The sequence below is a fragment of the Aquarana catesbeiana genome, linkage group LG04 (assembly GCF_042186555.1).
Source record: "Aquarana catesbeiana isolate 2022-GZ linkage group LG04, ASM4218655v1, whole genome shotgun sequence".
Lineage (NCBI taxonomy): Eukaryota > Metazoa > Chordata > Amphibia > Anura > Ranidae > Aquarana > Aquarana catesbeiana.
This window is the reverse complement of record NC_133327.1, coordinates 132,638,436-132,653,138: the sequence shown is the minus strand read 5'-3', so window position 1 is coordinate 132,653,138 and position 14,703 is coordinate 132,638,436. Positions and strand designations below refer to the sequence as shown.

General features: G+C 42.3%; 1 protein-coding gene across 1 annotated transcript in view; it reads right to left on the bottom strand.

The window, feature by feature from the left end:
* DNER (delta/notch like EGF repeat containing) overlaps window positions 1-14,703 on the bottom strand; it is a 360,320-nt gene that overhangs the window by 95,485 nt on the left and 250,132 nt on the right. Inside the window, exons 4-5 of the mRNA XM_073625661.1 lie at window positions 14,534-14,700; window positions 3,593-3,738 (exon numbers count right to left, since the gene is read on the bottom strand). Of these exons, the coding sequence (XP_073481762.1) occupies window positions 3,593-3,738; window positions 14,534-14,700 (313 nt within the window). The remainder of the gene's footprint in view (window positions 1-3,592; window positions 3,739-14,533; window positions 14,701-14,703) is intronic.

The following is a 14,703-nucleotide window of genomic DNA, read 5'->3' as shown; positions in this document are numbered from 1 at the left end:
CACTTAGTGACAGCGGTGTACATCACAGGGGTCCCCTTAGTCTGTCTGTAAAGTGGCGTATCTGTAGAATGCATAGAACATGCTGCAACAAAAATGACATACCTGAAGAAAAAAAAAATACGAGTCAAATCACATTTAAATTGACTCGCGGTTGCAATTGCCGGCGCCCGGCTATTGAAAAAAAAAAAGAAAGAAAAAAATGGCGTGGGGGTCCCCCCCCAATTCCATACCAGTCTGGTATAGGTTTTAAGGGGAATCCCACACCAAAAAAAAAACTATACTAGACCCTTATCCGAGCAAGCAGCCTGGCAGGTCAAAAAAAGGGGGGGGTGCGAGCGAGCAGACCCCTTCCTGAACCATACCAGGCCTCATGCCCTCAATATGAGGGGATGTGCTTTGGGGCGGGGGGGGCATGTGTGAGTAAAGACACAACACCCCCCCATCCCAAAGCAACTTGTCCCCCTTGTTTAACAAGGGGGCACTCAGATTTCCCCCCGTGTGAATGAGTATGGGGTTCACCAAAAAATTGTCAAAAAGTAATAAAAACACAGAGACAGTGTTTGACAATTCCTTTATTAAAAAATAAAAAGTAGTGCCCCCGATGTAAATCCATCGTCAATCACGCCGACCGCCGCACCCTAAAATAACAATGCTCCCGCTAGCTATGAAGGCTGGTCGCTTACTGCAGGCTCTGCTGTTTGGCAGTTGTTATATAGGTAGTGATTTTTCAATAAAAGAAACCTTTGGATGGAAGTGTTGATCCATGGTGTGCTGGCGAATATGTACACTTGCTTATATAGGTAAGGGCGGGGCCACCTGTGACATCACCTGGTGGCACCGCCCCCTTTGTGACGTTACATACCAGTGCATGCTGGGTCGGTGACGGCACAATGGGCAGTGTCATCAGGTGACGTTGCCAGGTGGCCCCGCCCTTTACCCATATAAGAACTGTTTAAATGGCGGAGCCTGCATGGACAGCAGGAGAAACTGTCTCTGTGGTTTTATTACTTTTTGACACTTATCTCACTCGTCCTGACCTGCCAGGCTGCATGCTTAGATAAAGGTCTGGTGTGGACTGGGGGTCGGGACCTCACACTGTTTTTTTTACTTTTTTTTAACCAGCAATTCTTTGTTTTATTATTCAGCTGTCAGTGGGGAAGCCTATTGACAGCTGATGACTCATTGGTTGTTAAGGGCGCTGCGGCCGGCCTCCCGGCCCCACTCCTTAACAACCAGCTTTTACTGTGCCCTGGTTGGGCAAAGCTTTACCCATCAGGACACAGAATGCACTGTGCAGGGTGGCTGTGTCAGTTTCATTCTGGGACACTGTATTGTCCCAGAATGAAAGTGCCCAGGACCGAGGACAGACCTGAAAAATGTGGGACTGTCCTGGGCAATCCGGGACACGTGGTCACCCTACATGCAATATCTCTTCTGCAATAACAAACATCTACCTGTCTGCTTGCAGTATTCTATTGAATGCCCACTGAGCTACACATGTGCTAGTGTGCATTCCTGGCACACTCTGATTGTGCCAGAATGACGGACTCCTGCAAGCATGATGTCATTCCCCAACTGATCAATTGAGAGGCTGAAAACCTGGCACCTGGAAGTAGCCAGGGAGAAGATGGCAGCACCTAGCGAGGGATTAATGGCCGCCTCACTGGAATGAGGAGGTGAGCATTTCTGTGAATTTATTTCCATTTTAAAGCATATCTCAAAAAAATATTATATATTTCCGCTTACCAGTTCTTTTATGTGGTGCCTGTATTATTTTATTCAGGTTTTTTAATCTCTTATTTTCACCTGGTGATCATTCCAGTTGCATAACTCCTGTCCTAGAATAACAATGCTAACTCACTGTACTGTATCTATGGAGAAGCAGCTTGTTACACTAGGACAGGACTATTGACTTTCTCAATAACATAGGTGGGAGCTGTTTTGCAGTGCACAGATATAGCTGGGAATAATGTAAATAATAAGGCCTTATGCACACTTGGCTTTAAACATGAGGCATTTAGCAGTGGGCCTCCAGCCCTGCTGCTGGCATCCTGTAAAACTTGGTGAGATCCTGAAAGTTGCTGTGGCTAGATGGGGCTTCCACCCACACCTTAATGCACCCGGGTTAAACATCCAATATGTGGGGAGGTGCAGCGTGGTGCTGCCGCAGTAATTACACAGACTTCAGGTGCAGAGAACAGAACTTGTATTATTTGGACATGTGCAGAATGAAAAATTTGTTTTGTTTTGATTCACTATTTAAATAATTTCATTTAGTTAAATTCCTTAAATTCCTTTTTGGAATTCCGTTCGTTCCGTTATTTGTTTTCAATTCAAATTCGGTTCAAAATCGGCATTCGCATTCAAATTTATTATATTCAAAATTCGAATTTCGGATGACGGTTATATTCTTTCTATTTTATTCTATTCAATTTTTTTATTATTCTATTCTTAATATATTCTATTCCTTTCATTTATATTCTATTCTTTTATATTCTATTCAGTTTTGTTCTGTTTTACTCTATTTTTTTCTATTCTGTTTTACTCAATTATTTTCTATTCTATTCTTTCTATTCAATTTTTTTTCTGATCTATTCCCATATTTTCAATTCTATTTTGTTTTATTCTTTTTTTTTCAATTCTACTTTGCATTACTCTATTTTTTACATGCTATTCTATTTTATTCTATTCTAGTTTTCAAATTTGATTTTGGATGAACTTTGTTTTGTTATTTCAGGTTCGTTTAGATTTGTTACTATTGTAATTTGGATATTCAGATACATTCGAATTTCCAAATAACAAAAAATGTATCTGAATTTAGATTTCGGAGCAAAACGAACCACACATGTCTAGTATTAATGCAGAATCCAGTAATTCACAACAGACCCAGGAAAGCACCCGACCAGGAACACTTACGGCAAGTATCATCAATGTGTAGCAAAGCAGGTCTTAGATGTGTTGACAGCTTCTGTCTCGAGGGGCACAATGCGGGTTGGTCCGGACTCAAGTGGAGAGGTCTCCAGGTAAGGTTGCATGTCTATCTTTTCCCTACTTGCCAGGAACCTCTCCCTGTCACTAATAATCACTGTCCTTGTCAGATGGGTAACCTGTTCCTACACTGCCTACACGTTAAATGCGCACCTAACCTGGGAGCCAGGGACTTAAATAGGCTCTGCCTGGCCCAAGATGGCTGCTAGAGTCACATGGGGTGGCAGCATTCAATCAGCTTCCCCAATGACCCTGGAAAGCACAGAGCAACCATTTTCCTCTGGACTTTCTCTCCGCTGCAATACCACTATGGTTGAGCGCCACCAGCAGTGGAAAATATAGACTGCACCTGCCTACAAGTGTGCATGGGGTCTCAGGGTGCAGCATAGGTAGAAAGAATATAAGGTAATCAGCTGACAAGATTTCTGCCAGGAAACAGGTATTTGTTGCACTTATCCAAATGCTTCCAGTGGTATAATTTTAACAGACCGAAGGAGATAAAGTCATTGTTAGAGTTTACATACACTTACTACATAATAGAGCACAATCAATAGATTTTAAGCTGTAAAATAAACGGTTACAAATTCCACATTGTTCCACTCACCTCAGTCTTCCTAGTGACACATTCCCCCTTGCCATAGCACTGTGGAGCTTCTGGGCTGCTGCCTTCTGGTGCGCAATCAGTCACTTTAACTACCACAACGAGACGTAAGGCCACAATGCATTTACTCACAGAATCATTCACAAAACCTAAAATGGAATCAGGATTGTTAGCATGTTATGGAATATCTGGGTTACTGGACTACTACATTTACAGATATATATACAGAAGTGAGCAAATGTATGTTGGGATTTATGTACGTATGGATTCTAACATATGATCTAATAATAATAATAAAAAAACGTTATATTTTTAACAATTTACACGCATATTTTCTATTGCTCTTTCAAATGATTTAATGAGCAACACCAAGCAAGTGAGAGTAATCAATGAACTACTAATGCTATCAAGTAAACACTACAGCTGTGCTAAAATCAGAAGTTTTACTCAGTTTACCTTAATCTGTAATTCCCTGCAACAACACGAGGCACTGCTCTATACAAGTTCAGTAATGGTCCGTACACACCATCCGAAAATCGGACGACAGATCGTCCATTTTTTTTGCATGCTAGTCACATATCGAAAATGGAGAGGTTACTAAAGTTAAGAAAAATTATCGTACGACAGAATAAAAAAATCGGAAGTGATGTCATGTGTTGTAGTGTATTTCTATTGTATTTTCGGACGACAACTGTACTAGTTAAACAAAAATTGTACGATCTGGTATCATACGAGAACATTTTTTGTGCTTGTCCGATCGGATAATATCAGATGAAGAGTCGCGATCGGGTCTCGAAAGCTGTGTACTAACAATCCAATTATCGCACGATCGTTTCGAAAGCAGTATTTTTCTCCAGTTTTTCAATTGTGTGTATGGGCCATAAGACTGCAGTAGTCTAAAGACTCTACTGTGTAGCTTTCTTTGTTACTGCTTTCCACACCACCTGTCACATACAACTTTTGAAGACAGGTTTCAATATAATTGTTTGATGTATTCTTAGCACTGGCATTTTTTTCCTTAGGCTTTATGCATGTGAGGGACAGCATGTTCCAGGAACACAAACAAAAGTGTTTTTAGCCTTGTACACATGGTCTGATTGTTGGACGAAAGTCAAAAGGGAAAAGTCTGAAGATGAGCTGTCTGTGGATTTTCGGATCGCTAGTACGACAAAAGCTGGATGTGCAGGCTATAAAATTTTTGTCTGATGTGAACTCAACGTCTGATTTTCGGATGGTCAGTACAGAAATCCGTCACACAAAAGTCGAAAGTACAACCACGCATGCTCGGAACCAAGGAACGACTGGGAAGAGTTCGGTCTTGCAAACTACTGTTCGTAATCTAGAATTAACGTTCGTGACGTGGCAATTATTATTATTATTTTTATTAATTCATGAAGTGTCAAAATTCTCATCTTCATTAATGGGATAATAATGAAGCTGGTGCAACTGATGCAGTTATGCCAAATGTATTTTAAAAGGCATTTGTTTTGTGCGATCTGAAAATCGCGAATCAATGCTCACCAATAGGGATGAGCCGAACAGACCCCTGTTCGTTTCGCACCAGAACATGCGAACAGGAAAAAAGTTTGTTCGAACACGCGAACACCGTTAAAGTTTATGGGACACGAATATGAATAATCAAAAGTGCTAATTTTAAAGGCTTATATGCAAGTTATTGTCATAAAAAAGTGTTTGGGGACCTGGGTCCTGCCCCAGGGGACATGGATCAATGCAAAAAAAAGTTTTAAAAACGGCCATTTTTTCAGGAGCAGTGATTTTAATAATGCTTAAAGTCAAACAATAAAAGTGTAATATCCCTTTAAATTTCGTAGCTGGGGGGTGTCTATAGTATGCCTGTAAAGGGGCGCATGTTTCCCATGTTTAGAACAGTCTGACAGCAAACCAAAATTTAAAAAAAAAAAATGACGTGGGGGTCCTACTAAATTCCTTACCAGGCCCTTCAGGTCTGGTATGGATATTAAGGAAAACCCCGGCCAAAATTAAAAAAAAAATGACGTGGGGGTCCCCCTAAATTCCATACCGGGATTTTAAGGGGAACCCCGTGCCAAAATTTTTAAAAAAATGGCGTGGGGGTCCCCCCAAGAATCCATACCATACCCTTATCCGAGCACGCAACCTGGCAGGCCGCAGGAAAAGAGGGGGGGACGAGAGAGCGCCCCCCCTCCTGAACCGTACCAGGCCACATGCCCTCAACATTGGGAGGGTGCTTTGGGGTAGCCCCCCAAAACACCTTGTCCCCTTGTTGATGAGGACAAGGGCCTCATCCCCACAACCCTGGCCGGTGGTTGTTGGGGTCTGCGGGCGGGGGGCTTATCGGAATCTGGAAGCCCCCTTTAACAAGGGGACCCCCAGATCCCGGCCCCCCCCCTGTGTGAAATGGTAAGGGGGTACAAAAGTACCCCTACCATTTCACTAAAAAACTGCCAAAAATGTTAAAAATGACAAGAGACAGTTTTTGACAATTCCTTTATTTAAATGCTTCTTCTTTCTTCTTTCTTCTATCTTCCTTCATCTTCTTCTTCTTCTGGCTCTTCTGGTTCTTCCTCCGGTGTTCTCGTCCAGCATCTCCTCCGCGGCGTCTTCTATCTTCTTCTCCTCGGGCCGCTCAGCACCTATGGCATGGGGGGAGGCTCCCGCTCTTCTCTTCATCTTCTTCATCTTCTTCTCTTCTTCATCTTCTTCTTCCGCTGTGTGACGCATCTCCTCTTCTGACGGTTCTTAAATAACGGGAGGCGGGGCCACCTGGTGACCCCGCCCCCTCTGACGCGTGGTGACTTGACGGGACTTCCCTGTGACGTCACGGGGAATGCCACAGGGAAGTCGCGTCATGTCCCGTGCGTCAGAGGGGGGCGGGGTCACCGGGTGGCCCCGCCCCCCGTTATTTAAGAACCGTCAGAAGAGGAGACACGTCACACAGCGGGAGCCTCCCTCCATGCCAGCATGGATGCGGAGCGGCCCGGAGAAGAAGATGAAGAAGAGAAGAAGAGCGGGAGCCTCCCCCCATGCCATGGGTGCGGAGCGGCCCGAGGAGAAGAAGATAGAAGATGCCGCGGAGGAGATGCTGGACGAGAACACCGGAGAAAGAACCAGAAGAGCCAGAAGAACCAGAAGAAGAAGATGAAGGAAGATAGAAGAAAGAAGAAGCATTTAAATAAAGGAATTGTCAAAAACTGTCTCTTGTAATTTTTAAAATTTTTGACAGTTTTTTAGTGAAATGGTAGGGGTACAAAACCCCTTACCATTTCACACAGGGGGGGCCAGGATCTGGGGGTCCCCTTGTTAAAGGGGGCTTCCAGATTCCGATAGGCCCCCCGCCGGCAGACCCCCACAACCACCGGCCAGGGTTGTGGGGATGAGGCCCTTGTCCTCATCAACAAGGGGACAAGGTGTTTTGGGGGGCTACCCCAAAGCACCCTCCCAATGTTGAGGGCATGTGGCCTGGTACGGTTCAGGGGGGGCTCTCTCGTCCCCCCTCTTTTCCTGCGACCTGCCAGGTAGCGTGCTCGGATAAGGGTCTGGTATGGATTTTTGGGGGGACCCCACGCCGTTTTTTTTAATTTTGGCGCGGGGTTCCCCTTAAAATCCATACCAGACCTGAAGGGCCTGGTATGGAATTTAGGGGGACCCCCACGTCATTTTTTTTTTTTTTTGGCCAGGGTTCCCCTTAATATCCATACCAGACCTGAAGGGCCTGGTATGGAATTTAGGGGGACCCCCACGTCATTTTTTTTTTTTAATTTTGGTTCAGGGTTCCCCTGTGGGGAATTCCCATGCCATTTTTATCAATGAACTTTTATGTGTATTGTCGGACCGGCAATGCAATAGCCGCGAGTAGTTTTAAATGACTTTTTTTCCTTTGAAATGTCATTTTGCTGTCAGACTGTTCTAAACATGGGAAACATGCGCCCCTTTACAGGCATACTATAGACACCCCCCAGCTACGAAATTTAAAGGGATATTACACTTTTATTGTTTGACTTTAAGCATTATTAAAATCACTGCTCCTGAAAAAATGGCCGTTTTTAAAACTTTTTTTTGCATTGATCGATATCCCCTGGGGCAGGACCCAGGTCCCCAAACACTTTTTATGACAATAACTTGCATATAAGCCTTTAAAATTAGCACTTTTGATTTCTCCCATAGACTTTTAAAGGGTGTTCCGCGGCATTCGAATTTGCCGCGAACACCCCAAATTGTTCGCTGTTCGGCGAACTTGCGAGCAGCCGATGTTCGAGTCGAACATGAGTTCGACTCGAACTCGAAGCTCAGCCCTACTCACCAAACTTCTACTAACATGAAATTAGCAGAAGGGGCCTAAAGGGTGGCACTTGAGAAAAGAACTTCCTCTTTATACACTCATAGTACGTCACTACGTTCGTGTTTGTCAAACGACAATTTGCATATAGTTACTATGCTAGACAAAATCCTGCACACGTCCTTTTGACAAAAATCAGACGCTTGGTCATCCAACAATCAAACCGTGCGTACAAGGCTTTAGGGTCATCAGTTTACCAACAAAATGGAGTTGAGTGAACTGCTCTATCTAGCACTGCCTGAATGAATATTTAAAGTGCTAAGTAGAGGTACAGAGGGGCAAAAAAGTATTTAGTCTGCCACCAATTGTGCAAGTTCTCCCACTTAAAAAGATGAGAGAGGCCTGTAATTGTCATCATAGGTATACCTCAACTATGAGAGACAAAATGTGGAAACAAATCCAGACAATCACATTGTCTGATTTTTGAAAGAATTTACTTTCAAATTATGGTGGAAAATAAGTATTTGGTCAATATCAAAAGTTCATCTCAATGCTTTGTTATATATCTTTTTTGGCAATGACAGAGGTCAAACGTTTTCTGTAAGTCTTCACAAGGTTGTCACACACTGTTGCTGGTATGTTGGCCCATTCCTCCATGCAGATCTCCTCTAAAGCAGTGATATTTTGGGGCTGTCGTTGGGCAACACGGACTTTCAACTCCCTCCAAAGGTTTTCTATGGGGTTGAGATCTGGAGACTGGCTAGGCCACTCCAGGACCTTGAAATGCTTCTTACGAAGCCACTCGTTCATTTCCTGGGCGGTGTGTTTGGGATCATTGTCATGCTGAAAGACCCAGCCACGTTTCATCTTCAATGCCCTTGCTGATGGGAGGAGGTTTGCACTCAAAATCTCACGATACATGGCCCCATTCATTCTTTCATGTACACGGATCAGTTGTCCTGTTCCCTTTGCAGAGAAACACCCCCAAAGCATGATGTTGCCACCCCCATGCTTCACAGTAGGTATGGTGTTCTTTGGTTGCAACTCAGCATTCTCTCTCCTCCAAACACGACGAGTTGTGTTTCTACCAAACAGTTCTACTTTGGTTTCATCTGACCATATGACAGTCTCCCAATCCTCTTCTGGATCATCCAAATGCTCTCTAGCAAACCTCAGACGGGCCCGGACATGTACTGGCTTAAGCAGGGGGACACGTCTGGCACTGCAGGATCTGAGTCCCTGGCGGCGTAGTGTATTACTGATGGTAGCCTTTTTTAAACGTTGGTCCCAGCTCTCTGCAGGTCATTCACTAGGTCCCCCCGTGTGGTTCTGGGATTTTTGATCACCGTTCTTGTGATCATTTTAACCCCACGGGGTGAGATCTTGCGTGGAGCCCCAGATCAAGGGAGATTATCAGTGGTCTTGTATGTCTTCCATTTTCTAATTATTGCTCCCACAGTTGATTTCTTCACACCAAGATGCTTGCCTATTACAGATTCAGTCTTCCCAGCCTGGTGCAGGTCTACAATTTTGTTTCTGGTGTCCTTCGACAGCTCTTTGGTCTTCACCATAGTGGAGTTTGGAGTGTGACTGTTTGAGGTTGTGGACAGATGTCTTTTATACTGATAACAAGTTCAAACAGGTGCCATTAATACAGGTAATGAGTGGAGGATAGAGGAGCCTCCTAAAGAAGAAGATATAGGTCTGTGAGAGCCAGAAATCTTGCTTGTTTGTAGGTGACCAAATACTTATTTTCCACCAAAATTTGCAAATAAATTCTTTCAAAAATCAGACAATGTGATTGTCTGGATTTGTTTCCACATTTTGTCTCTCATAGTTGAGGAATACCTATGATGACAATTACAGGCCTCTCTCATCTTTTTAAGTGGGAGAACTTGCCCAATTGGTGGCTGACTAAATACTTTTTTGCCCCACTGTAAGTTATGCTCCCTGTATGCACTGAAAGGTTTCATTTTTGTGTAGCCTATGAAATGTACCTTCTAAAAATCCAGGTCAATGATTGAAAAAGTGTAAAAAAAAAAGGGTTAATAAAACAAGGCATTCTAAACTATATGTGAATTATTCAACTCATTCCAGGTGATGGTTTGAATCTCCATGCCACGTGAAAAAAATGTAGCTGCTGATAGAAAATAAAAAAGACCTCCCTGCATAAGAGGGTATTAATGCTTACTTATCCTACCCCTCAAGCATCGGATCTGTGCGCTCTTGAAGAGCTATGCTGTCTGAATCTTTTGCATCCGACAGAATTCCAAGTGTATTTTTTTTCTGGTTCCCCAATGTGTGCTATGGTTCTATCCACCAGCCTTTACATCATTACTATAATAATAATAATGAAAAACTTTATTTTATATAAAGTGCCTTTTAAAAGTAGCTTCTCAAAGTGCTCTACAAGAAAAACACAAGGCATACGCAGAATTACATAAAGGAAAAAAGTGACAATTAAAGTGTTACTAAACCTAGGACCCCGTGTTCATTATATCCGGTCTCCCACAGTACACAGAACATGGAAATGCAATTATTTTAGAACATGGAAATGCAATTATTTTAGTAAATATAAACTGCTAAATACCTTTTCTCATCAGCAGGATATAGCAGTCTTGTGACTTCTATCAGTGTCTGGTTAAAGCTGGTTGGAGGAGTTTTCATTCTCCTGTGACTGCTCTATGAGGCTAGACGACCCCTGGCCTTCTGTCTGGACAGTGCTGATTTTCCCCGTGCTGATCACATGCACCCTCCCAAGAAAAAAAAACTCTCTAGCAATACACACCAAACTGAGCATGTGCAGAGTGACTCCAAAGGAGATGGATTGGGGCCAATAGAAGGAGAAGATCAAAGAAGACAGGATCCAACTGCCGTTTTACACAATGCAGGTGATTAACCCCTTACGTTCCAAAGTGAGTGTAACAAGCATGCTTTATTGCATATACAGACTGATTTTACTGTTGTGGGTTTAGTAACACTTTAAATTATTACTAGGTCATGTAGTGACATAGAGTGTCAGAAGTGTGTCAGATGCACAATATTATTTATACAGCTTAGGTCTTCAAGAGAACATTGATCACAGTCCCAGTTACTTTGTTTAGGAGGCAACAGAGTCACTAACAAAGAGCAGTGTGACACAATCAAAAGATTACAAAACAATTTCTAGCTTGAGCCTCTACCAGTCCTGGGTTGAACAGATAGTTGACAAATGAAAATCAGTACAAGTCTACATTCCCTGGTAGAGAACACTCTATAAAGATCAATACAACAATAGTGAGAGTGGAGGCATCACTTGTACTCAATAACACTCTTCTTTATAAGTCTACTATAAGAACCAGAATTTAGTTTATATGTTATTCAATGAAGGAAACCACTACTTTCTAAGAAAAACCCTTGCTGTTTGTTTAGGTTTGCAGAAGGTCCCTTGGATGGTCCACTGTACTTTAAGGTTCTGAAGGCCAACGTGTAACTTAATAAATGGAAATGTAGTAAAGGACTGCATCAGGGCTTGGAAACCATTATGTCACAAAATAAAATAATAAATCAACAGCAAAACAGGGCATAACATGTATGAAAAGTAAAATTACACAATGACAATGGTGCAAAGGGATAACTAGGGTTCTTAGCCCACAACTGCATATGGGAATTCAGAGAAAAGTATACAAATGTCCAGAGAAGTCTGTGGTGTATAGTTCATAAACAGATCCTTATAGCTTGTGAGGATACGTTTTTGTTGAATCCAGAACATCTTTATGCAGCACCTCCAGGAGACCGAAGAGACCTCTATAATTGCAGATAGAACACAGCAGATTGTGCAATCAAAGTGTAGTGGAAGTCGTACATATTTAAAAAAAAAACAACAAATGACAACTCACATAAAATCAGTGCAAATATGCTTATCATCGATCAAAGGCCCAGGTCTCAGCAAAGGCAAGGCATCAGTGCATACACACAGGATTGACAGATGTGGAACCTGTAACAGCTGAGAAGGACACCAGGGGGCACCAATCTTAGTGAAGAATAACAGTAAAGGTAATGTGGATAGCACAGGACAATTGACAACTTACTCAAGCCTCAAGGCTTGACAAAGAGGCAGACACCTCAAAATGTGTAGCCACGCCCCCTTGACATCACTTCCTGGCTCCCTGGTTGTCTGGACACCATATACAACTCAGATAGCAGCGGTATGCTTTGGATTTTGACCCAGACAGCGACTAAATTGATCAACTATCACCTCTATCTTCCACTACATGCTCTTCCCAGCTGTTTCTGAGCGAATTGCCAATTGTCTTGTGCTATTCACATTATCTATAATGCTGCACTTAGACTGGAGCCTTCTGATGCTCTTCTCAGCTGTTACAGGTTCCACATCTGTCAATCCTATGTGAATGCCCTGATGTCTTGCCTTTGCTGAGACCAGGACTTATGATCAATGATAAGCATATTTTTATTGAATTTATGTGAACTGCCATTCGTTATTTTTTAATAAGTGTCCAATATACACTAAACTTATATTGCACACTCTTCTGTGTTTTATCTTGCATCTACAAGTAGCATGATTTCTCCAACCAGATAGTGTTCGAAGTTTCTATATTCAATATACTACCCACATAAGCAGATATACCTTCCAACAAATCAACAATGTCAGTGCTCACTGACATCCTTGATTTGCTGGAAGGTCCGTCATCATTGATTTGGGACTATCATCAGTGCTCATATTTGCTCATATGTCCATTTAATTATATTGGACAAACTATAAGGACAGGTTCCATGGGACTGCTCCTCCCAGTCATTTTAAAAACAACATTGTCAAACTTGTCTTTTAATTACACTGTGGGATATTTCGGAGGTGGATGTACATTCAATATGTAATATATTCTTTTTGTATTCAGATTGACTAGGTTTGGGAGTTTCTGCAGGTTCACCGATAATAATTACATTGGGACTTTCCAGTGGACTTTCCACTGGTTACCAAATAAGGGTTGTTTTAGGAGTTCTCTTCCTTATTTTCAAATTTTTACGTAAAGTGGAACTTTAGTCAGAAAATTAAGTCTTACTAGATCATTTCAGGCTGGCCCCTTTTGCAGGTATAGCTATGTAAAACATTAAAAAAATAGTGCCTATACTATTTAAAATTCAGGAAAACACTGGGTTGATTTACTAAAGGTAAAAAGATTGTGCGCTACTCCAGAGCTTGGTAAATGAGATAAGGCTTAGCTTTGCAAAAAATACCCAGTCGAGAGCAAGGAAAATAAAAAAAACAGCGTTTTTTTCTTGCACATGATTGGATGATGGAAGTCAGCAGAGCTTCTACTCATTTACTTGTAGCAACTGCACTTTACAAAGTGCACAGTCTATTTGCCTTTAGTAAATCCACCCCCATTGTCTCACCCTGTTCTGAACATGCTCAATTGCTCTCCATTTTTAGGCACTGCCGAGCTTGTAGAGGCAGATCTGCTGACAGCCCTAAAGTGGAATTAAACCCTCCTATCCTTTACAGCCAAGGAAGCTGTTTCTGTTTGATCTGCAACTGCCATGATGCTGCACCTGTTATGAGTTATGACACCAGACATTTGATGGTTTCACAGTTTGGTTAAGGACACATGCTGTTCATGCGCTTTGGGCTTCAGCAAAATGGCAGCCTCCAGCAAGAAGAAACAGGAGCAATGCTGGAGGCAATGTACAGCACACACTAATTTTGGTAGAATAATTATTAATGTGGAATGTTTGTTTCTTGCTAGAGAACATTATTTTTATCAATTTGTTATGGGTAAAGCTCCACTTTAAGAAAAGAAGGCAGTTTCCAGATTATTCAGGTGACAAGACACAAAAAAACTTAGCATTGGTACAAAAAGTTTCCAACAATGTCTGATGTGTAGAAGTTCTCTTATAACTGATATACATATTTTACATGCTATCTCTGAGCAATGAGAAGCGTGTGTCATGTACAAACTTTGGTGGGTAAAACTGCTTAGATGTATACCTGGTACTGTTTAACATAGTGTAATCTTCACTGTGCACATGACGACATATATCTCCCAATGTATAAAGAATGTTTACTGTATTAAACTGTGTTGATATGAATCATTCAGATGACCATGAGTATGAACTTGATTTCTATTTTAATATTTTTACTTTCCAGTGTTTACAGAGTGCTGCCTATGACAGTAATGCCGTGTACATACGAGCGGACTTCTCGTCAGACTGAACTCCGAAGGACTTTTCAATGGAGTTCCGACGACTTGCCTACACACAATCCCACCAAAGTCCGATCGTTTCGAATGTGATGACGTACGACAGGACTAGAAAAAGGAACTTCAATAGCCAGTAGCCAATAGCTGCCCTTGCGTCGTTTTTGGCCCGTCGGACTAGCATACAGACAAACGTTTTTTTCGATAGGGATCGAGTCCGTCAGAAAGATTTGAAACATGTTCTATTTCTAAGGTCCGTCAGATTTTTCGACAGAAAAGGTCCGATGAAGCCCACACACAATTGGAATGTCCGACTGATTCGTTCCGTCGGGACCTTTTCTGCCAGAAAGTCCGCTCGTGTGTACGCGGCATAAATCACAAAGACCCCTTGAAACTATTTGTGTGAGAAACAAGTAGGAAGGGACACAAAATAGAAACCGACACACAGAAAAATGTGGACAGTAGCCTACATACCAATGAAATGATTGTTTCCAAGAGTTAGCATTTCTTCTGGAAAGACAAGGCCTCCTGGAGCTTGCAGTAGAGTGACACTCCGGCCGTCTATAAGGGAACACTGGTTGAAGCCTACAGCTGTCACTTTCCATAGCAGAATAAGCAAAGCAGTAGCATCCTGGGAGATTCTA